Source organism: Carassius gibelio, chromosome B9, assembly GCF_023724105.1.
Source record: "Carassius gibelio isolate Cgi1373 ecotype wild population from Czech Republic chromosome B9, carGib1.2-hapl.c, whole genome shotgun sequence".
NCBI lineage: Eukaryota > Metazoa > Chordata > Actinopteri > Cypriniformes > Cyprinidae > Carassius > Carassius gibelio.
This window is the reverse complement of record NC_068404.1, coordinates 28,588,754-28,614,162: the sequence shown is the minus strand read 5'-3', so window position 1 is coordinate 28,614,162 and position 25,409 is coordinate 28,588,754. Positions and strand designations below refer to the sequence as shown.

The 25,409-nt window shown below is 34.1% G+C and overlaps 2 protein-coding genes across 16 annotated transcripts in view; both read left to right on the top strand.

The window, feature by feature from the left end:
• Nucleotides 1-13,815, top strand: part of LOC127965580 (interleukin-1 receptor type 2-like) — a 69,362-nt gene extending 55,547 nt beyond the window's left edge. For all 13 annotated transcript variants that reach the window (XM_052566432.1, XM_052566431.1, XM_052566430.1 and 10 more), the window contains 8 exons: nucleotides 1,348-1,558; nucleotides 2,577-2,739; nucleotides 3,679-3,838; nucleotides 4,265-4,321; nucleotides 7,434-7,548; nucleotides 9,855-9,994; nucleotides 10,082-10,222; nucleotides 11,239-13,815. In XM_052566432.1, the coding sequence (XP_052422392.1) occupies nucleotides 1,348-1,558; nucleotides 2,577-2,739; nucleotides 3,679-3,838; nucleotides 4,265-4,321; nucleotides 7,434-7,548; nucleotides 9,855-9,994; nucleotides 10,082-10,222; nucleotides 11,239-11,261 (1,010 nt within the window). In that variant the 3' untranslated portion in view covers nucleotides 11,262-13,815. The remainder of the gene's footprint in view (nucleotides 1-1,347; nucleotides 1,559-2,576; nucleotides 2,740-3,678; nucleotides 3,839-4,264; nucleotides 4,322-7,433; nucleotides 7,549-9,854; nucleotides 9,995-10,081; nucleotides 10,223-11,238) is intronic.
• Nucleotides 13,816-19,243: 5,428 nt separating this feature from the next.
• Nucleotides 19,244-25,409, top strand: part of LOC127964309 (transient receptor potential cation channel subfamily M member 2) — a 35,915-nt gene continuing 29,749 nt past the window's right edge. The window contains exons 1-5 of one of the 3 annotated variants that reach the window (XM_052564441.1): nucleotides 19,244-19,653; nucleotides 21,437-21,531; nucleotides 22,430-22,503; nucleotides 23,819-23,987; nucleotides 24,751-24,931. In XM_052564441.1, coding sequence (XP_052420401.1) covers nucleotides 21,439-21,531; nucleotides 22,430-22,503; nucleotides 23,819-23,987; nucleotides 24,751-24,931 — 517 coding nt within the window. In that variant the 5' untranslated portion in view covers nucleotides 19,244-19,653; nucleotides 21,437-21,438. Of the gene's footprint in view, nucleotides 19,654-21,414; nucleotides 21,532-22,333; nucleotides 22,504-23,818; nucleotides 23,988-24,750; nucleotides 24,932-25,409 lie in introns of those variants that run through there. The other 2 variants (XM_052564442.1, XM_052564443.1) reach the window with 2 other exon arrangements.

Genomic DNA, 25,409 nt, shown 5'->3' with positions numbered 1-25,409 from the left:
ACCAAACAAAGACAAATTTTCAACGTCGATTTTTGGGCTTAATTCGCATGTGCACTGTCTATATTAATATATACAGTCATGGCCAGTTTTGAAAGTGACATCAATTTTGTGCTTCAGTATTTGTAGATAATTTTTCCACGTGTTTCTGTAGTTTACTGAAAAACAATGATAAGCATATCATAGGTTTTAATTGCTTTTATTAACTAAAACAATACAGTTGGTCAATATTTACAGTGTTGGCCCTTGTTCTTCATAACCTCTGCAATTTGCTCTGGCATTCTGGATATTAGTTTCTGGGCCAAATTCTGACTCATGGCAATCCATTCTTGCCTTAGTTTTTGGAGTTGATCACAAATTGTGGGCTTCTGCTTGTCTGTCCACTCACCTTTGAGGACTGACCACAGGTTCTCTATGGGATTGAGATCTGGGGAGTTGCCCGGCCATGGATCCAAAATTTCAATGTAATGATCTTCGAGCCACTTCTTTATCGCTCTAGCTGTATGACATGGTGCTCCATCATGCTGGAAAACACACAAATCACCAAATTTCTCATGGATTGTTGAAAGACGTCGCTCTTACAGGACTTTTTGATTCCATTCTTTATTCCTGGCAGAGTTTTTTTTCCTTTCCTTTTTTTTATGGGGCAGAATTATGAGAGAGCGATATGTCTGCAAAAATAATAACTGCGTCTAAAATCATGCTAACATTTTACTTTCCTTTCAATGCTGTTTTTATACATTTCAGAAGCTACAAAAGTCAGAGTTTGCTAAGTAGTCGATCAGCCAATAAATTAGTTTGAGGATATCCATAAGAACCAGACCTCATTTGCCCCAATTGAAAGCATATTTACTCTGTCTGAATCGTTCCTTATCACCTACATTGCTCACTAAGTACCATTCAATGTGCAGGAAATACTACACTGAGCAAGTGACCGATCTCAGCTAGCATTTCAGTGTGTGTTTATAGTTTAGTGGGCAGGTGCTTTAGATTCTAGAGAGCATTTGATTAGTCAGAAGATCTGATGAGAAGATGAAATACAAAGTGATGTCAATAAATCGTAGTTCCTTTGTTGCGGAAGTGACGAACTGCAAGCTTTGAAAGTTATATCTTCTAAATAAGAGATTTGTCAGGCATACTGTCTTATACAGTAGATTATACAGAAGACTAACATATTGCTAACATATTGACCTGCATTTGCTCTTACCCTGATTTATATATATATATTTAAATTACAAGTTGTTGTCACTAAACGGTGAATTTAATGACAAGCCGTAAAATTTGGTTCATGCATTAAAACAGTAATTAGTCCCATACTAGCAAAATGTATTTAATTGTTTCCTCTTCAAGGGAGTGAGACGCAATACACAGAGCTCAAGACTTATACCACCAGTGCTGGTCTCGCATTTAAGCTTGAGTGCAGTGAAACACAGAATGTGAGCTGGAGCCGTGTTCCTGATCAGAGGCTGGAAGGCATCAGTGGAATAAACATTCAGGGAGGCGCGCTATGGTTTCTACCTGCTGACCTCTCTCACAGCGGATCCTACTCCTGTCTCACCAGGTATGATGCAATTCACAAAGTTGTTTAGTTTTGTCCCAATAAGGTCCAATTAGAATGTTGAAAATGCTCACTTGGTCGTTCAAAATAGAATGTAATTATTTTAACACTCTCTTAGCATTAATCTCCTCCTCTTGTTTCTATATTGACATTGATGAATGAACACTGAATAGTCGGCATTGATGTTTTAAGCTGTTGTATGAAGGTAAAATGACGTCATAAAGATTTGCAAATTTAATTTATGCTTACATTATGTACACTTCAGCCTTTAAATATTACCCTGCACATGCAAATCTTCATGACACCTTCATAGTGCTGTATGTAGGATATACACTGTGTGGTTGAACTAGGTATTGCAGTCAAAAAAAGTTTTTTTTTCACCCGACCCCTCCTCCTGAGACTTGATGCTCACACAGGTTGCCAGATTGATGACACAAACAGGAACGAGTGCACTTGATGATAAATGAAAATCAATATACTGTGTTTTCCGCTATGCATGCAACTAGCATGTTTCTTAAATATCTGCAAACGTATGGTATTTGTATGCTTTAGTAGAGTCAAAATCCTACATACAGCATCTTTAAGTTCAGATGGTTAAACCATCAATCAATCTGTTCAGAATAAGCCGTTTAAGCAGTTTTGTTTTCACTAGGATGGAAGTTATGAAACATTTCAGTATTGTACCATGAAAAAAGTATTTTTAATGCATTCATTTTGCAATTAAGACATTGCATGATCTCATTGCTATTTATTATCATAGTTATAATAATACTTATCTGTTAATTATTTCACTTTCAGAAAATATAATGTATTAAAACATGTAACAAGAACATATTTTAATGAATTACATCTTTGGTTACAATTATTTATCAAAATATATAATGTATTACAACATACATAAATGCATTATATATAAATGCTTCAAACTCACTATTATGAAAAGCACCTTTGCATTGTATGTTTTCTGTTCAGTATACCCTCATTGCCATTCTTTCATCCCACCTGTTGTTCTATATGGCAGAAATGGCGATGAAACCTGGACAACAATATTTAATGTCTCCGTTGAAAATAAAACATGCCCCAGGTTTAACAGAAAAGATGAAATAACGAGAACAAAGGAAATCACTTGTTTGCTTCCTCACATCTTTGAGATAGACCCTCAAGCTCAAGTGACCTGGAGAAATGTAAGACACAATCATAAACGGATCTGAACTCAATCACTACTGCATAGGACCAACATGTTTATGCAAAACAATGAAAATTAGCTGAAAATGCCCTCATCCTCGGGCCATCCAAGATGTAGATGAGCTTGTTTCTTCATCAGATTTGGAAAAATTTAGCATTGTATCAGTGTCTCATCAATGGATGCTCTGCAGTGAATGGGTGCCGTCAGAATAAGAGTCAGAACAGCTGATAAAACCATCACAATAATTCACAGCGCTCCAGTCCACCAGTTAACATCTGGAGAAGCCAAAAGCTGAATGTTTTTAAGAAACAAATCCATGACCCATCATTAAGACGTCTTAACTTCAAATCATTGTTTCTGTTTAAAACATGAGTCCTCTAACCACAATAATGCTTCCTTCAAATGAAAAAGTCATCTGGTCTGAATCAGGAGAGAAATCTGCACAGATAAAGCACTGTTTACAAGCCTAAACAGCTCTAAACAAATGTGGCTGGATTTTGATGTGAGAGACAACAGGATATGACTTTGTTTTACTGGAGGAAGCGTTATTATGGATTGTGGACTTATACTTTAGCTGGGAGCAACAGTTTAAGGTTAAAAACAAAATGATGGATTTATTTCTTTTGTCTTCGCAAGACATAACTGATGGGCTGGAGTGGATTATTTGGGGATTATTGTGATGTTTTTATCAGCTGTTTGGACTCATTTTCTAAAACATGTAAAGACTCCTCTTTTTCCCCAGCACTTAACCAACTAATACTAGCACTTACCTCTTCTTTTCTTGTTTTTCATATTCTTATAAAAAAAAAAAAAAAACTTAGAGCACTTTCACTTTCCCATTTAAACATAAGCACTGCTAAATCCATGCATGTCTGTACATGTAGAGTACATTGTAATTGTTTTGACTGCTAAATGGTTTGTTTTTCTCTCTCTTTAGAACTGCCACCCACTCAATGTGACAAACAGTAAGGTTTTACCGATAAACAGATCCAAAGACATGATTGGACTCTATACATGCTTTGTGAGCTTTACTTTTGGAGGGCAGCATTACTCTGCTGCCCAGACTACAGAAATCTACAGCCAATCTAAGGATTATGGTAAATTACTATTTGAAATCTAAAATGATTCTAGAGGCTCTGTTTCAAATCCTATAGTGAGTTGCATGCCTATTAGCTTAGTCTACTATTATAATACACTCTTGAGGGAACATAAAGTATGTCCAGTACCATAAGGTTCAAGATAAAAGGTATCTTTCTGTCTTATTTAGCCATAATGGTTCACACACACACACATTTTATTTCAGTTAGTTGCTTTTCCTATTTTCAATTTTCATTTTTAAACAAGTAAAACTTAAAAAAAAAAAAAAAAAAAATATATATATATATATATATATATATATATATATATATATATATATATATATATATATATATATATATATATATATATATAAGTGAAAATGTTGAGATTAAGAGAGTTTCTGTGCTTCTATCAATAATGCAATAAATGTGTTTCGTTAACAGTGGTGACAAAGCCTGAAATCATCTACCCAAAAGAAGAAACACAAAAAGTAAAACTTGGTGAGTGTTAATGATAATGATGATGATATTGTAATTTGTGTCATTTAATCCCTTCTAATGATGTTTGTGTGCATTCAGTTCTTAATTCATTTATATGTGTTTTAAAAGAATAGTTAACCAAAGATGGAAACAGTTTGCTCCCCCTCAGGCCAAGATCAGGATGAGGTTGTTTCTTCATCAGATTTGGAGAAATGTAGCATTGCATCAGTGTCTCATCAATGGATGCTCTGCAGTGAATGGGTGCCGTCAGAATGAGAGTCTGATAAAAACATCACAATAATCCACAGCACTCCAGTCCATCAGTTAATCTCTTGAAAAGACAAAAACTGTGTTTGTAAAAATGTTTTTAACTTTAAACTGTTGCTTCAGTCAAAGATACGAGTCCATAATCTATATTAATGCTTCCTTCAGTGAAAAAGTCCTCTGGTCTGAATCAGGAGAGAAATCTGCACAATTCTGGCATCATTTACAAGCCGAAATAGTTATATATAAATGTGTGTGTGTCTGGATTGTGATGAGAGAGAAACCAGGATTTGGACTTTTTCACTGAAGGAAGCATTATTATGGATTAGGGGTGGGCGATATCTCGATATTTAAAATATATCGAGATATTTTTTAAACACGATATGGATTTTGACATATCGTATATATCGATATATTGTTTATATTCTGATTCCGCCACTTTGCTTTTTTGCCTTCCCTGTGCTGTGCTCGCCCCCCGCCTCCTTGCTTTTGTCCCCTCTCACCTCGCGTGTAGAGAACTAGTCAAAAAAAAAAAAAAAGACAACTGGCTCCATTATATGGAGATACTTCAGTTTTAAGGCATAGGGCGAACGGCAGGCAGATGTCTACTGTTGGGCCCAATGAAACGCGGACGGAATCGCGGAATCCAGTCATAAAAATGGAATCTACAGTTTAACGCGGAATGTCACGGAATTGGTCAAATTTTAAATGAATTAATCAAAAGTCGGTAATGCACTTACATCAAATCGCGAAATGGACTAATATCTGCAAATATTAACCCGGAAAAGTCTATTTAAATATGAATCCTGCATGTTCTGCGTGTCTGTGTCAACGAATGGAGCAGAAGCGCGTCTTCATTCATTAAACACGGAAGCTCGCATAACGCTCTCGCTGATTACATTGTCTTTCCTCTCTCTAAATAAAGACGTGAACACATGAGAAACATCTCCAGAACTGCACTGAGAGTCACTTCATGAGCATCTGACCGTTTGATTTGAGTAAGATTAGCTCATATCACATCATAGACTGTGGTATCACATACACAGAACTGTAAAGTAATTGAAAAAAATAAAAGTATTTGACAGAAATCTATTACTATTGTACAGCAGAATGTAGATAGCCCACTACTACTACTATTAAAATGAAACGAACATAATTTTATAAGGAATAATCACACAACATTTCTCCCATGTTTTATTTTTAATAGTAAATCCCCTTTGTTTACCAAAAAAATAAAGTTTGCTTAATTTTAAATAATTAAAAGATAAATTAAATGAATGTTCTATGCCTTCATTTGATAATCAGTAAAATGTAAATACACAGAATTTCTGAAGGGAAAAAAACATTTCACATAAGGCTATTTTAAGAATTTTTTTTAACTAATTAAGTTGTTTTTATGCATTTATGCACACAGAATTAGGTAACAATAAAACATATGGTGAAGAAAAAAATAAAATGTTTCATAGGCCCCTTAACATGTAATATTTGCCATATTTGTTTTTGCAGTAGTTTTTTGGGGGTTATTTTTCCTGTAAAGATATCGAGATATATATCGTATATCGAGATATAGCAAAATATATCGAGATATATTTTTTGCTCCATATCGCCCAGCCCTATTATGGATTATGGGATTATAAAATGTATCCCTGGGCTGAAAGCAAAAGTAAGTTAAACACGCTTTAAATTTGATGAAGAAACAAACTACATCTTGGATGGCCTGAGGGGGAGTACATTTGCATTTTGGGGGGAAACTAGCCCTAAATTCGACAAATGAATTGGAATTTCAGTTCTGATCAAGCCTGATGTAAATGAGCATGTGCAGTATGTGTGTGAAGAGCACAGTAACGTTCATGTCATCAGGGGTGAATTTTATTATTTGGGGATTCCAGGCAAAATACAGGAATCGGGCTCTCAGTTGCTCACAGTTACCTAGATCAGTCTTGAGGCTCCTTTTTTGTTGTGATGCTTGCTGCTTGCACAGTGGTGCCCAACACTTGTGTCCAATTTTTATTTTTATTTTTCATGTACATGTTATAATGGCTTTCTTTCATGCTGTCAACCACAAAAAAAGCAATCGACCAGTTTTCACCAAAAAGCAGTTTTCACAAAATCAAAAGAGATTATAAAATGATAAACATCACAATTGAGACACAGTAGAGATAAGTTGGACGTATAAATTATGAAATTAATTTAAAGCATGGGGTTATGTTGGTGGATTTTCACATTGTTGACATGGAAAATCAGAAATAGTGTTTCAAAGCAACGCCGCTCATAAATGCTTTTTTATCCGATAAAATAAAAATGTCAACAACTTTTCTGAAGACAGCTGGTTCCCTTTATTCATTCATTCATGTAAAAATGTTGTGAATTAGTGAGAATGAGAAAAATATAGCCTATGTTGAGGAGGAAAGTCCACTGAAGAGTTACCAGCGTACGCCTGTGTGCCAAAGGCTGCCTAATTCTCAACTTATTTTAGTTATTTTAACGCCAAATTTTACATTTACACACCTAAAAATTATATCAACCAAACAAGAAACTGCGTATGCATACTCTAATTGGGTCCTTGATAAGTAAGTGGCATTTAAAACAATAAACATATGATACACACTGTCATACAATATTTTAATACAGATTAGGATACATGATGTTTTCATTTCCTATAAGCAGGGTACACGAGAAGTGTGTTCAACTTAGACACACAGACAGCTGTCGTGGTGATAAACACTGTAAAAAGCAACCGTTTATGTGTCAGTGCTTAATGCACATCTAGTTTATGAAAAACATTTTAGGGGGCTCTTGGTATTTGTGGGCCCACAGCAATTGCCTACCTTTGCCTAATGGGTAAGTCCACCTCCGTGTGTTATTACAGGTGAAAGTTACACTCTGAACTGCAAAGCTCTTATTGGGAAGAACGACAATAGAGAAACTGTTATTTACTGGGATACTGGCTTAAAAAATCTCAAACTGGACTACAACAGAAGTATGTAAGTACATATGCCATTCACTCCTTATGCATACAAACTGTACATCTATCCACATTAGCTGTTTCAATAATTAATCGAATAGTCTACCATGACGCTTTAAGCTTGATGTCGATTAGTCGCTATAGAGGTCCTATAGAGGGCGCAACAGGATAAGAAATCTTTGAAGGACTTACACATTTACGCTCCGTTTCCATCATTTAAAATGACAAATAAATGCATACTCTGAAAGCACTCCACAAGACGTGTGATGAAATTACTGGATGCTCAAAATTGAATAGGAGAATGCATGTTTTAAACAGTGTATTGTGCAGGTAAGTTAATCGCTTTTCTAATCTAATGCGCTGCTGCACTGTAATGCACTCACATAGGCTACAGACAGTATTGTGTGTACATCACACGCACAGAATCATGTGCAGAAATGTAAAGTCAACACTGTTCTGTGATTTCTAAATAAATAGCTTAGAAACGGAAAAGTTTAAGCATCTGCTTCTTAATAACTAAATCCCACAGCTTCACTACTAGTAGAGGGATACTGCCAGGTAGAATTAATTCACACACGCAATCGCTCTCACTAATGAATTAATATGAATTAAATCTTTACTGTACTACTTTATCTGTATCTGATTTAGAACGAGCAGAAATCTGTGAGAAATATAACAACCAAAAATATAACAAAGACAAAAGATATGATAAATATTAGCTGTTATAGGAGCAATAGCCATGTGGATAGCGCTGTGTCATATGCCATAGCTGTGCTTTTATATGAAAATCAACTGAAAATACTCTAACTGAAAAACCTTTAGTGCTTTTCTATAGTATTAGTATTCAGTAGTATCCCTGATGGGCTGCAGGTGTGACCGCTCAGCCCGTAATGAGCAGGTGCAGGTGTGCCTGCTCTGTTTCCAGGGCGACGCTGATGAGAGCCCGGGACACGCGTCACAGTATATATTACATGTAAATAGATGTAAATATTTTCAAATATATACATGCCTGTCTGTATTTATATATTCATAATTAAAGGAGCATTCCGTAGGATCTGAAATGTCTAACCGTTACTGACACCATTGGCCGTTAGAGGAACTGCAGCCAGTCTCGTTCTCAGTGCGCAGAGGAGCAGGCTCTTTTTTTTTTTTACTTCGAGGAGCGTCCGTGGGTGTCTGAATTGTGCTGGAGGCTGGTCGCTTCTTTCCATCCGCAGAGTCCATTTGAAAACACTATTGCCGCTGCTTACTATAATGGCTGGCGTGCCGTACGGTTGTAAGCAAGGGGCAAGGAACTCGACCGGAAGTTGAAGTCGGGTGGGGGCTGCCATCTTTTAGCAGAACTTCACTTGCGTTAGCATTCCCATTGACTCCCATTCATTTTGGCGTCACTTTGACAGCGAATAACTTTACATCTGAGGCGTTTAAAGACTCTGTTTGTCCATTATTTATTTCTAAAGATACACGAAAATGTATAAAGGGCTCCATTACCTTCTATGTTACATTATGGCCCCGTATAAACGTTTTTTATAAAAAATAGGCTAGCGTTTGCTTCATAACCACTCGTCTCTCTGTCGCATTTCCGTACAGACAGGTGGAGAAGCTCGCAGGCAATTAACTTAATATGGCGTACTGGCGTTACATTTTAAAATACTATACAAAATAATTAATCAGAATACTTACTCCTGCTCACTCACGACAAAGAACTCCCCGCTCAAGCTCGCCGTTTCTGCAAGATTAACGAGGGCAGTTTGCACACACAGCCGCTTAGAAGATTTACATCTGTCAGACAGGTTGCTGACGTCGTCAAGCTTCGTTTGCTAAAAAACGCTAAAACTGGGCTTCATTTGTCTCAATTGAGTTCCAATGGGGTCGCTGTGTCCATTTCTTTTACTGTCTATGGTTGTAAGCCCAAGTAGACAAGAACGCACATGACGTCACATTTTGTGAATTTTCGCACCAATTCGGGCCCGACTCCTCCACACACAATTGAGCCTACAGGCTGATAGAGGCAACCGTGGTGGACAGTCGAGGTGTCATTCTTTTTTTTACATCATGGTTGGCTCATACATGTACAAATGAAAACTCTATCTCAAAGATTTTTTTAAGTTAAAAACCTCCACATAGCTCCTTTAATATACAAAGTATATGCACACATATATAAATAAAAATGTATTTTGGATGCGATTAATCATGTTTAATCATTTTACGTCATTAATATATGTATAATATAATATGAATGTATGTATGTATATGAATATATATAGATCAAGATGTTTTTGATGATGTCCAATCACTTTGCTTCTGCATGTCTCTTTTCATCAGTGTGAAAGAGGGGGAGCGGGACTATATGCTGTCTACTCTATACATCCCAGAAGTCACAGAAGAACATTTATACACTAATTTCACCTGTGTCGTTATGCACCCAAGAGGTTCAGATTCTGGAAATGTCTTGCTTATTCCTGGTGAGCTCTAGTTCATCTTTTACTCTTGTACATTATTAGTAAAAGTCTCCTCTTTTCTAACCTGCTTTCTGGTCTTCCTCTCTCCAGTGAGTCGGAATGAAAGTTATTACTGGATCGGTGTTGGTCTGGTGGTTCTGCTCATATTACTGTGTGCAGTTGCGTTTCTCTTTAGAGTCGATCTGGTTCTGGCTTATAGGGCTTTTTGCTCGTCTTCTGCCATAAACAGTGGTATGGTTTTTTTTTTCTTGCTTTCAAGTAGATTGACTTCAATTACCATGTCACTGGTTTAGTTTTAAGTCAACATATTTTACTGTAACTGCCTATATATACTTATTCTTTCAGTTGCACAAAACCATCACATTTAAAATTTACTAATTATTAATATTAAATATTATTATAAAATGGACATTATATACTATATTATAATTAATATAAGTATTACAACATTATTGTTGTATTTTTTTGCATTGTGTTATTATTTCAATAACAGTTATGGACATTTAAAAATGTTATTCTCATTATTTTTATGTATTTAAATGATTTTTAATTATAATTGTTTACTTTAATACAGTATTTCTGTTTTAAGTCAACCAAAATTAAACATATTACAAAAAAATACTATAATTATTTGTTACAATTTCAATAAATTTTTTAATTATGAGAGTTTTAAATATATTATGAGAATTAAATTAACTGAAAAGGACTGAAAAGTCCTTATATTATTCCCAGCTTTAATTAATATGTGTAATTCTTTATAAAAATTCTGTAATCCAGTGTTAGTTTATTATCTTTGAGATACTCTTATCATTTTTATTCAAATTTAGAATCAGTTTTAATACGTTTTTTTTGTTTTTTTTCAATATATATATATATATATATATATATATATATATATATATATATATATATATATATATATTATTCTGAGCCCTTCAATGTTTCTCAAATTATCACAGATTATTCGCTATTTAGAAAATGGTAATAAAATATGACGTTAAACAGTCAAAAACTTTTATCTTAATAATGTCAGATGACTTTGATTGAAAGGTACATAACAAAACATGCTCAGGTCAAAGTGTCAAATACATTTTTTGGTACCAAATTTGTATACATTTTGTATGGAAATTTTAAATGGAATTCAAATACTTTAAATCTTCAGGCCTAATTATCTCCTTGACTGTTTATTGAAGCACAATCATACAAAAAAACAAGTGTTTGACATTAATCAACTCTCTCTTTTTCAGGGGTGCATTGCTGTCATTGCTGACACAAAGCGGCAGAAGAGCCCAGAGCTCACGGTGCTTTGAGATCTGTTTGACCACAGAAACAATCTACACAAGTATATAAACTCATTATGAAGTGTGTATGGATAACACCACTCAAGAAACACAACAATGCACACTTACTGTACACTGAAAAAAGATACTAAATTAAAAGCTAAAAGCTATTTTTTTAACAAATTTGTAAAGTTAGTCAACTACATTTGTTTATTTAAATTTAGCTAAAATAAATGGATTCCAACCACTTAAAAAAAATCAATTGTAAATTAAATTAATCTCTTTTTCAGCGTAGGGGCTGTTCACACAGAATGCGTTTTTCCACTCCCATGTGCCACTTTTCCATTGTTTTCTATGTAAACGCTCTAGACGATTGCATTTAGACGCTGTGTCAAGTTTAAACTTTTACACACAGCGCTGCTCATGAGTGTCAGTTCCAAAACAGTCGACCAATCAGAAGACCCCAGAGGCGGGGCAAGCGCTTCAAGGTTTTGTTTACAGTAGCAAGTAGTAGTTTTATTTAACGAAACATGTTGGAGGAGGAATTCTGCTCTACACTTTTTAAAGTCCCCATGAAATCAAAATTGTTGAAAAGTTGAAGCTGAAATCTGTCATTTATTCAAAGATTTTCTGTTTTCTGTATGGTGAATGGGGATAGGGAAGGATTCAGGTATAACTTTGCTTTCTGTTGGGGCAGAAAAAGTCTAACAAAATGATAGCACTGAGCGGATCATATGTCCGAGTCGGCTCAGACCATAAAACATATCAAACCCATTTGAATTATACACAGAATGTAATATTTTGTATCAATATGGATGAGATTGTGGCTGTCATACACTGTAGAATTTGGCTTTACCAATTACAGTGGCTCTAGCCCAAGCTGTGATATAAATAAAATTGGCTATTTTAACCTGTTAAATGTCACCGTCCCGTATACGGGACGCCTAAATTTACTTAAATATATTACAATTATATCCTAATCTAATCATGTCAAACTATATATCATTGGAAAGGTCTAAGAGTCCTAAATAGATATTTGACCATGTTTTGTTGTTAAAAATTAGGAAGGAACAGTAAAAGATTAATTTATAAAAAGAGTGCACCTCAAAACATATACATCATAACAGGAGTTCTGACCTTTGTCACAAAAAATCTACTCCGGTTCCTTTTTCCCTATCACATGTTTTAGTAATCATCATAAATTATATATCATTTGAAAGCTTATATACTCCAAATTCATCTTATGAAAACCATTTTGAAATCAGACACTGCGTTACCATGGAAATCATACTTTAAAATCTTTTAGCGTGCTCCTCCCCCTCAGCGGGAGGGGTCATATTCCAAATATATTACGGTCTTTTAGAATCAAAATTTTTCATAATCTTGACAAAATACATATCGTTGGAAAGGTCTGAGTCTCAAGATTCCATATTTGGTGGTTATTTTGTCATAGACATAATATTGAGAGAGAAATTGATACATTTGTGACAAACAAATGCATCCAAAAAATTCAATGGAGTTTCAATGGCCCCCGGTGGCTTTTTGTGGTATAACACCTAAACAGAATTGCATATGAACCTACATTTTTTTTATATCAACTTCAAATTTGGAACACAACTTATTTAGACATATGGCTTTAATTTTATAGAAATTTTGGATTAAAACATATTTTATAAAATATTTATTTTATATAAAATATAATAAAAATAAAATAATAAATGTATTTACAGTAAATTTAAATAATAACTTATTACTTCAATAACTTTTTTATGCTTTCATTTTTTTAAATGATTTCACTTCTGCAATAATCTGCAGATTGTCTTCTTTAAAAAGAGACCAACCTTTGGTCTGTATTCAAAAGCGTTTATGAATTATAACAATTTAAGTGTGAATAGTGTACTTTCACGTGTATGTTAAAAAATGGGGGTGACAGTTAAAAGGTTAAAAAGGGGCGGGTTTACTTGATATGTCCTGCCCTGTCTTCCTGTTTAAGTTAAAATGATGTCAACACATTGAGTAAAGAATAAAAAGTTCTGTGTGAATGTCCCTTTAGTTTGTGAGCTTGTGTTGTGCGAGTTTGCATTTTTGTGTAGAGAAGGTTTGTTGCATTTGTGTGAAGAAACTTTTATCTTGTTTGATCTTGTAACTGATGAAAAACAGAGTGACAGGTGATGCAAGTTAGCAATAAAAAAAAAACTATATGTAGAAGTTATTTTCAATATAACTATCATTTTATATTTTTTATATTCTTTTGTTAAAGCAGCTTGTTGAACTAGTGCATATGCAGATGGGATGCATATTTGTTTGTTTTTATATTCTTTATTATTCTTTATTATATTCCTATTTTTTACAGAGATATTTAATATATAAAAAATATTACAAGTTCTTACAAGTGGCATTGTGACTACAGGTCATGTCAGATAAAATATTTTAATGTTTTTTAGAAGAAACTAAGTAAAATTAAACATTTACTGATTCATGTTTTATTGATTCATGTCGTAATAATGATTTATTACAGTGTATCTAATAAATATTTGTCAAATATGTCACTCTGCATGCATTCTTTTCTTAGGACAACTTTGATTAACTTTTTTTGATCCACTTTCAAATGCTGACTGCTGTAGCTTTTCTATCTATGGTTGCTTGCAACTGAAAATGATAAAATAATATAATGTAAAAACAGGTTATTATAAATGCTATAACTAATTCATGTTTTGAGAGCAGCAAAGCAATTCATAGTTTCTAGGGTTTTCACTGCACATCATGTCTAAGATTGCTGTAACTCGCTGTAGATCACTTTACCCAGCGCTGATGAGAAACAGGAAGTTTTTGATCTGCTTGTGGCTTATAGGGTACTATATGTTGGTGGATTTTTCACCTTGGTTCATTTCCACATAAATTCATACGTGTGAGCTTTGAACATTTCGTTATAGGGCTGGGGTCAGTCCCCTGAGCTCAAATAATAAATGACACACAGTCTGCATCTGACAGAAAGTGTTTTCTAGAATGTCTGAGTATAATCAGTCTGTGAAAATAACTAGACTTTATTTAGTGCTATGTTGCTGCTAAAGCAAATTGGACACGTTTTCATTCAACAGTTTTTGCGCTAAATGCATAACTCAGTAAAATAACAACACACTCTCTTCACTAAAGCACGTGATTTGAGTCATTTGTGTAAGTAGAACTAAAATTTGGTGATAAGTTATGCTAAAGTTAAGGTTATGGGTTTTTTCTGACCAGTGCTTTAAGTGGCCCAAAAGAGGTGCCGGTACTCTATTATAGCCAAATATATATATATATATATATATATATATATATATATATATATATATATTTTTTTTTTTTTCTTTTTTTTTTATGACTCCCCTCATCCCCTGAGGTAACAACAACTATATTGAAGGGGTTTTATATACAGCAGTCAGCAGGCGACCTTAATAATAAATCCTTTTATTAGTTTGTGGATTTGCTTGAGCTAGAAATAACTACTGAACATAAATAAAATGTGCAAAAGGATTTTGAAAAAATACCCTTAGAAAGAGCTACTGCATTCAAACTGACTCAAATGATTTGCGAACCCGCTACGAACTCCAGAACTGATTCAAATGATTCGCGATCCCACTTCGAACTCCCGACCTGATTCAAATGATTCGCGATCCCCAAACTGACTCAAATGACTCGCGAACCCGCTACGAACTCTCGAATTGATTCAAATGATCCGCGAAGCCGCTCCGAACTCCCGAACTGATTCAAATGATTTGCGATCCCCAAATTGACTCAATGATTCGCGAACCCGCTGTCTATGCTCCGAACTCCCGGACTGACTCAAATGATTCGCGATCCCGCTCCGAACTCCCAAACTGACTCAAATGATTCGCGATCCCCAAACTGACTCAAATGATTCGCGAACCCGCTACGAACTCCCGAACTGATTCAAATGATTCGCGAACCCGCAAATTGACTCAATGATTCACGAACCCGCTGTCTATGCTCCGAACTCCCGAACTGACTCAAATGATTCGCGATCTCGCTCCGAACTCCCAAACTGACTCAAATGATCCGCGATCCCCAAACTGACTCAAATGATTCGCGAACCCGACACGAACTTCCGAACTGACTGAAATGATTCGCGAACCCGCTCCGAACTCCCGATCTGACTCAAATGATTCGCGAACCTGCTCCGAACTCCCGAACTGGTTCAAATGATTCACGCTCCATACTCCGAACTAGGAAGAATTAGGAAGCGTGCATTGTGAAGGGCGCTCTGAAAAGCTGCAGTGAAGGCAAAGGATTAAAACCTCTATTAAAGCAGGTTCTGGGCGCACAGGGAGGTGGCAGTACACTCAAGAGCTATATTTGGAAGTGCCGGTACTGAGTACCTGTGCATACAGGCCCACTTAAAGCACTGTTTCTGACCACTAACCTTGTAATTATGAGTCATAACAATAGTGATGCTTGCATTGTTTATTTAATGTACTATTTATTATTTTAAAAAAGTTACTTTTTGGTTAAAAATAAATTCTGCTTTTTATTTATAAATATTTTAATTACTTATTAATTATTCACGTGTTTAATACATTTGTTTATTAATTTTATAAAACATTTGTATTACATTTTTTTGTTTGTATTTATTTATTTTAAAGGAATTATTGAATTTGAAGCCCATATTGATCCCTTGAATGCAATGTCATCTGGGATAAAAGCACAGATATTAATGTAATGAATAGTATTTATTGATCTTGCTCCAGAAAGCTCAAAATGTAAACCTTTTTAACATTTTATGAACTTTGAACCAGTTAAAACTAGTTAGATCCTTCTGAACTCTTCTTATAATATCCTGTTTTCTAAGGTAAGGACAAGAATGAGAAATAAATGGAGATTATCTGATAGAAGAGATGAGTTAATTATGATAAATCTTCTTTTATCTGATCAACACTAATTGAAATAACTTAAATTCAGCTCCGCCCACCGTTTATACGGCGCTGCCTGTTTAGCCCCGCCCACCGTTTAATCAACACTGCTTGTTTAGCCCCGCCCACATATTCTAACGCATTGCCTGTTTAACCCCGCCCACCAATTCTAGATTGTTGCCTGTTTAGCCCCGCCCACCGATTCTACATTCCTGCCTGTTGAACTGTTTTCATTACATGATCACATGGCAGTTCATGACCCCTTTAAGATGTTTTCAGATATTCTCCTAAGATCATCTTAATTTATTTCCTTAAGAAGATGACAGACTCAACAGGACACAGGTAAAATAATAATAATTTATAAATATTTTAAACCATTTTTTTATTAAATTATGATGAAATAAAATAAATATATCAACTGTTTTAGCAGATCTTGTAATAATTTATCTATACATATGTTTACAGTTTTTAAATTCAGGAAAATCTTCTGAAAAAATGTTTTTGAAAGATAAATATTTTCAATATTCATTTCTTAAAAGGAAAATTACATTTTGGCAAGGTGCCCGTTCGACTTGTTTTTGTACATTACTGAATTTATTTATATTATATATTTATCACATATATAATGTATTTATCATATTTTTCAAGTTCAGCAAAGTTGCATGTCACACATCAACATGAATAGTTTATATCACCAATGATTTACTCTTCTGAGAATTTGTGCACATGGTGTTATGATGTCATGCTTAATTACAATTAATTCAAACCAGTCCAAAAAATCGCAAACCATAAGACACTTTGGTTAAAATTGATAAAAATGATATAATAGCAGTGATTATAAAGAGGTGCGTGAGGTGAGTTTCAGCCACTCCTTAAAGGGACAGTTCAACCAAAACTCACCCTCATGTTTTAGTTTTATATTATTTTATTAAAAATTATGATTTTATTATGATAGTTTAGAGGACAGAATTAACAAAAATCATATTTTAAGATACTTTAATTAAAATAATCGTTTGAATTAGTTTTAATTTTTATGTTACATTTTCATTTTAAATCTAGTTAAAGTTTTTTATTTAATACTTTTCATCAAGGTTTTTTTATACACACACACACACACACAATGATTACTTTAATTCGTTTTAAGATTTTTATGTTTCATTTTCATTTTAATCGTTATTAAGGTTTTAGTAATTTTGTTTGTTTTTTATTTGTATCTTATAACCATTAATAGAAATAGACACATTGTCTAATAAACTAATACAACTAATACAAAACTAATACAAATGACAAAATTACAAAAAAATGGTTTTTACACATTTTTACTATAATTTTTAAATAAATTATGCTTCAGAAAAAGTGTTTTTTATTAACCAAACTTACATACACCGATTTAAAAAACACATTAAAAAAATAAAAATAAACTTACATAAAGTTGGTTAAATCACTGCTGAGTAAGCTTTACACTCCTACTGATATTTAAAAGGATGGTTCACACATTTACTAAAGTCGTTCCAGACATGTATAACTTAAAATGAAATGAAAGTAAACATTAAAAAATAAATAGTGAGGTGAACTATCCCTTTAAGGCACAATAAACTCACGTACTGCACGTCGTTTCCATGATGACTAAATCAGTCACACCCGACAGCATCTCTCTCAGCCAGCGTTTAATGTGAACTCTAAACAGAGCGAAACGGCAAAATAAACGTATTTTTTCTTGTTTACACTCTTACAAGAAGCAATGTAAGTCGTCGTGTGATTTATAAACATGTCTTTACTTAATTTGTAGGCTACTGTACCCAGATTCATTATCCATTAATCCATGTGACGTTTCTTAACTACCAACAGAGTTTACGACAGTGAATCAGGACGAAATTAGCGAAAAGATTTAAGAGGTGAGGAAAAATGATTTGCAGCTATGTCACAAAATACAGCATTTTATATAATGGCATATGATATAATAACAGTGATTATAAAGAGGTGTGTGAGGTGAGTTTCAGCCGCTCCTTAAAGGGACAGTTCAACCAAAACTCACCCTCTTGTTTTAGTTTTTTTATATTGTTTTATTAACAATAATGATTTTATCATTTTAGTATGGAGGAGAGAATTAACAAAAGTTATATTTTAAGATATTATATTTAAAATGTTTTTTTAATGATTATTTGAATTTCATTTTAATTTTTATATTTCATTTTAAATGTAGATAAAGTTTTAGTAATTTAGTTTTTTATTTGTGTATTTCATAGTTTTTTATATCTTACACATGCATACATAAACATATATGTTCCTGTAGCTCAAGTGGTAGAGCATTGCGTTATCAAGGGGGTTCGATTCCCCGGGAGCACATGATGATTGAAATTGATAGCTTGAATAAGGTGTAAGGTGTAAGGTGCTTTGGATAAATGCATAAATTTAATTTTAATTTAATATATGTAGCAATTTTTTTTTTACACAAACCCACACACAATGGTTAATTCAATTCGTTTTTAGATTTTTGTTTCTTCATTTTAATTTTTAATTAATGTTTTAGTATTTTCTTTCTTTAAATTTGCATCTTATAACTGTTAATAGAAATATACATAATGTCTACTAAGGCAAGGCAAGTTTATTTATATAGCACATTTCGTACACAATGGTAATTCAAAGTGCTTTACATAAAAGTAAAATAATCATGAAGAAAATAATACCAGTAATGTCAAAATTTTTTAAACGATTTAAAAATGTACTTATTTAAAATGAATTTAAAAGAGTTAAAAATTGAATTTTTACATAAAATACAGTCAATATGTAAAATACAGTGCAATCAGCTCGGACATCGCACAGAGCTCCTTCAGTAAATGCACAGCTAAACAGATGGGTTTTGAGTCTAGATTTAAAAGTTGCTAATGTTTTAGCACATCTGATCTCTTCTGGAAGCTGATTCCAACTGCGGGCGGCACAGTAACTAAAAGCAGACTCCCCTTGTTTTGTGTGAACCCTTGGCATTTCTAACTGACTCGATGCTATTGATCTGAGTGCTCTGTTAGGTTTGTATTCAGTGAGCATATCAGTAATATATCTCAGTCCTAGGTCATTTAGTGACTTATAAACGAGTAAAAGTACTTTAAAATCAATCCTAAATGTAACTGGAAGCCAGTGTAAGGACCTGAGGACTGGTGTGATATGCTCAGATTTTCTGGTTCTAGTCAGAATCCTGGCAGCAGTGTTCTGGATGAGCTGCAGCTGTCTAATGGTCTTTTTGGGAAGGCCAGTGAGGAGCCCATTACAATAGTCCACCCTGCTGGTGATAAAGGTATGAACTAGTTTCTCCAAGTCTTCACTGGAAACAAAACATCTAATTTTTTGCAATGTCTTTTAGATGATAGTATGCTGATTTAGTTACTGCTTTGACATGACTACTGAAACTAAGGTCTGTCTCCAGAATCAGACCAAGATTCCTGACTTGATTTTTAGTTGTTTGTCCCCTAGAGTCAAGGTATGTATTTACCTTTAAAATTTCATCTTTGTTTCCAAATACAATGACTTCAGTTTTTTCCTTGTTTAACTGAAGAAAGTTCTGGCACATCCAACTATTAATTTCATCAATGCATTTGCAGAGGGAGTCAATGGGGCTGTAGTCATTTGGAGATAAGGCTAGGTAAATCTGTGTATCATCAGCATAACTATTATATAAAATTTGGTTCTTTTTCATTATTTGACTGAGTGGGAGCATATACAGGCTAAACAAGAGCGGTGCAAGAATTGAGCCTTGTGGGACTCCACATGTCATGGACGTCCACTTAGACTTAGACTCTCCTATACTCACATGATAGCCTCTCCCTTCTAAGTATGATCTGAACCATTTGAGTACCATCCCAGAAAGCCAAACCCAGTTTTCCAGTCTTTCTAGAAGTATGTGACATTTTGCCAGAATCATAATTTATGTGAATATTATTTATTATCTTAATGAGCACTGTCTCTGTGCTGTGCTGTGATGCGGTCAGAAACCATAAACTAATACACCATATACTAAAACTAATAAACTAATACAACTAATTCAAAACTAATAAAAATGACAAAACACAAACAAAATTACACACACAAAAAATTGCTTTATTCTCAATTATATATAGTTGTTATACATTTGTGACCCTGGACCATAAAACAGTCTTAAGTGTAATTTTTTAGTTATATATGAAAGCTGAATAGATAATCTTTCCATTGATGTATGGTTTGTTAGGAGGACAGTATTTGATCGAGCTACAACTATTTGAAAATGTGGAATCTGAGGGTGCAGAAAAATCTAAATATTGGGAAAATCACCTTTAAATTCAAAATTAATTCTTAACAATGCATATTACTGATCAAAAATGAAATGTTCGATATATTTACGGTAGGAAAATATCTTTACTTAAAATAAGTATCTTTACTTAATATCCTAATGATAAATAAAAATAGATTGTTTATAAAATATGGGACTTGTTATTTAATAAATGTCTGTAGTTTATCGGATGTGTTGAATATAAATAGAGTTTTTGACAGTATAAAGTCATGCAATTGCATTTAGAGTTTTGAAGCTTTGAATAGGACAAAAGCACCATAAAAATAGTCACGCATGTCATGTCAGAGCATGTCAGTCCATTTCAGCAGTCATGCTTTTCTCAATGATAATGTAATCTGATCGTCATGTAAAGAATTGCATTTCTGCCACTTAGAGTTGCACTTGGTGACCATTACTGTGGCAACTTGTTTTGGTGACTACTAGTATACATCTGTGAAAAAAAAGCAAACATCAAAACCGTCAAGCTTTTAGAGTTTTATTTTCTTCTGTTTCCTAGAATGTAAAACCCAGTCAGAACATATAATGTTGATTATATGAGAAATAAGAGAACTTTACCAACTCCACATCAAGGAGAGAAGTGAAAACATTCTTTGAGGTAAAAGTATCTGAAAAATGCAAGCAGCTGAAGTCAGTTTTATTCTTCTGTAATATTGTATTATATATTACTTTAAAAATCTGCAAAAGTTTCTTTCTTGGTTGTGCTAAAGTAACACTTTTTCTATATATGTTTGTTTATTTTATACAGGAAGAGGCTATAACTGTTTTTCTTTTTTTAATTGTTAGTCTGTGTAAACAGGCTAGAAAGATGTCTTTGATCCACTGCATTCAGTTTCACTGTGAGAACACAAGAGCACAGCCTGTGTGGACTTTGAAGAATAAGATGAGTTTTACTTGCAAATGTGCTTTTATGCAAAAAAGTAATATGTTTTGATTGCAGAAATGCTGTGTGCACTAGGAGAGAAAGTACACCCAAAGGATATCAGCAACATCCAGTTAGGAAATCTGACAACTTTATTCTTAAACATCGAAAAGGTGAGACATAGTGCAAAAAAAAAAAAAAAGGTTTATAAAAAATATATATAGAACAATTCATGAAACAGCAAAAAAAAAAAAAAAGTAGATATTCACAAAATTGATTCTGTTTTAAGATACTGTTTTTAAATAAATAAATAAACGTTTTCCAGAAATCAATGTTTTAGTATAATTTACATAATATTATAGTTTTTAAATTGGGGTTTGTCCTTATTTTTAAATTTACCATTTTCATTTCAAATGCACTTATAATAATTTTGTTGTGAGTTTTTGCTGAGATTATTTTTATATAATTTTAAAATGATAAATGATGACTTTGCAACTAATATTAAGTGTTAAAAAAAGGGTTTAATTTTAATAATAACACTTCTTGAAATATTAATAAACTTCAACTGAAATAAAAAACGTAATCTTATTTTATGATCTTATGTTTTGCCCATCATTTAAAAAAAAGACAAAAACACAACAAAGCTACTGTACTAAAACTTAAAATTTTTAATAAAAACAGAAAATATAAACGTAAACATAAGAATATAAAAGAAATACATATAAAATAAATTTATTAATAAAACTATGGTGATAGTAAAATACCACTGAGTTAAGCTCTTTAAATGAGGCTTTCACTCTCTACTCCAGATTCCAGTAATGCTTCCGTCTCTGTGTCTGACATCACCACTGCAGCAGTGCAGTTTTTCAGCGCAACAGCAAATGCATTGTAGCCCATCCTGTCCATGCCCTCCCTCCCTCCCTCCCCCGTCCCGTGCATCTGCACTTCTCATTCACTCTCACTGTCTCTGTCACAAGCATGGGTGAGGCAGTGGAGGAGCCGACCCTGGTGCAAACGCTCGCTGTGAGCGCCGTTAAAGGCCATTATCTGTCTCTGTCTCCCTCCTTCCAGCGCTGCTCGCTCGCCTCCTGGATCAGAGAAAACATCAAGAAGAAAGAGTGCTGCTTCTATGTGGAGGATGGCAGGTATGAGCGTGTCTTATAACCTTTACTCCATCACACTGGGGAATTAACCCTTGGAAGACTACTGTATTTGATATCAACAAAAAAAAAAAACTTTTCTCACGATTTACTCCATGGCTTCAGTCACCTGATAGATAGCTTATCCTTTTAGTATAATCACAAATCTAATCGTCAGGATCTTTTTAGGAATGTTTTTTCCCGAAGCTTTGCTTTCATTGTTCCTCTGTGGAGTAATGATCTTCACAAGCCTCCAGAACATCTCACATCTTCTGAGTGTTTAGTTACTTGCTCATCTCTCAGTCATCATTTGAGTGCATTGATTCATCTATAAATATAATCTTACTGAAACCTATTATTGGAGATATAGAGTGACGACATATATTTATATCATTAAATATAAGTATCTGCTGTGCTGTTATAAAGATCACAGTGATTTACATTACAAGCCTCAGGATTTCATCTCTTTTTGGCCATATAAATATCAGCATCTGCACCAAATTGCATATTTTAGCTTAGTTTGGATTAGTCAAAAAAAAAAAAAAAAAAAAACTGAGCTTCGTATTCTCAGCGTATCTCATTAAATGAACCATAAAAACCTGGTTTATCAAATATATAACCATACTCAAAATTGACTTTTGTCTCATCTCCGCTTGATGTTAAAACACACTCTTTTGCTTATTCATCCTAACAAAGCAAGTAGTGCAGGAGCAAGCGTTGTTGTATCAAAGCATATGTGAAGTGTTAACATAAAACAAAAAAATAACACAAGATTAAAGCAGGTGAATAGCAATATCCACATACAAAACAAAGGGTTTCATTTAGTGTTGTATTAACAAAAACTTTAAAAAAAAAAAATTTACTCATCCAAACCTGTATGACTTTTTGACACAAATGATTATCTGAACAGAATATCTGAGCTGCTGTTTTCCATGCAATGAAAGCGAAAGATGATTTTTATCGCTGCAAAATAAAAAATGCACATTGTATATTTAGCTGAACTATGCTTTTTAAAGTTATTCTGTGTATTTCAAATATTAATGGTGTCAGTCATACACTTTAAATACTGAACAGAAAATATTATTGAAGTACAATTAACTCAAAAATACAGTTTCAGTCTTTCTATTTAAAAATATGATGTTTAATTCAGTTTGTTACTTCTCACTTTACTTTACTTTAGATGAGTATAAGTCACAGAAATGATGCGGTTGACAAGCGGTCAGCTAAAGATCACGTGTATACTCTCCTGCTGGATTCTGTGTGTAGTTTGGACAGTATGTGCTGTAACTCATGTGTGGATAACGTGGATTACTGTTGACAGGGAGGGGATTTGTAAGTGTGGTTACCCAAAGATCCAGCACTGCGATGAGGCCATCAAACCGGAGGACTATATGGGGGAGCAGTGGGACAAACACAGACATGTCAGAGAGGTGCCCACCGATGCCTTTGGAGATATCAGCTTTGGAGGACTTGGACAGAAAACTGGGAAGGTAAAATGATGTCTCCAGTGTATTATGGATAAATAAAGAATAGTTCAATCACCCCAAAGTGCAAATTAGCTGAAAATGTCCTCACCCGAAGGGCATACAAGATGTAGATGAGTTTGTTTCTTCGTCAGATTTGGAGAAATGTAGCATTGCATCAGTGTCACATCAATGGATGCTCTGCAGTGAATGGGTGCCATCAGAATGAGAGTCCAAACAGCTGATAAAAACATCACAATAATCCACAGCACTCCAGTCCATCAGATAACATCTTGAGAAGTGAAAAGCTGTGTGTTTGTGAAAAAACAAATCCACCATTAAGACGTTTTAACTTCAAACTGAGTTCAAAATGTGAAAACATAATCCATAATAACACTTCCTCCAGTGAAAAAGTCCTCCTCCAGTTCTCTCTCACATTAAAATCTAGCCGCATATTTGTTTAAAGCTGTTTTGGTTTGTAAACGTTGCTTGATCTGTGCAGATTTCTCTCCTGATTCAGACCAGATGATTTTCTCACTGAAGGAAGCGTTGTTATGGATTATGGATTCGTATTTTGGTCAGACGCGAAGGTTTTACATGTCTTAATAATGGATTTGTTTCCTACAAACACGCAGCTCTTGGCCTCTCCAGATGTTAACTGATGGACTGGATTGCTGTGGATTATTGTGATGTTTTCATCAACTGTTTGGACTCTCATTCTGACGGCACCCATTCACTGCAGGGGAATTATATATGTGAACTCATAGAAGGGCTTCTGTGGTGTGTTTAGTATGTTCGGGTGTCGTCGGACACGTCCTCTGAGAATCTGTTCCAGCTGATGACCGAACACTGGAAGCTGCGTTCACCAAACCTGCTGATATCAGTGACCGGCGGAGCCAAAAACTTCTGCATAAAGACTCACCTGAAGGACAAGTTTCGTCGGGGCCTCATCAAAGTCGCCCAGACCACAGGTACAGAAGCTTGCCAAAGGGCCGGGATTGAAATGTGAAATCTCTACTTGAAATTACAGCAGTATGTTCAAATTTAGTCTCATATATTCAGCATACTCGTGCAGGGCAGTATGTACTGTATAAAGCACATCTAAACTGCCTAATTGTTTGTATCAGGAACATATTAACGTTTCCACAAAACTATGAAGCAGCAAATCAGGAGATTTTATATATTGATTTCTGAAGATCATGTGAGACTGAAGACTGGAGGAATGATGCTGAACAGACAGCTGCGCATCACAGAAATAAAATGCATTTTTTAATATATTCACATAGAAAACTTAGAATTTTAAGTTGTGATTATATAACACTATATTACTGTTTTTACTTTAGTTTTGATCAAATAAATGCAGCCTTGTTGAACAGAAGAGACTTCTTTCAAACCTTAAAAAAAATCTGAATTATTTCAAACTTTAAATTTACAATTTAATAAAAATTT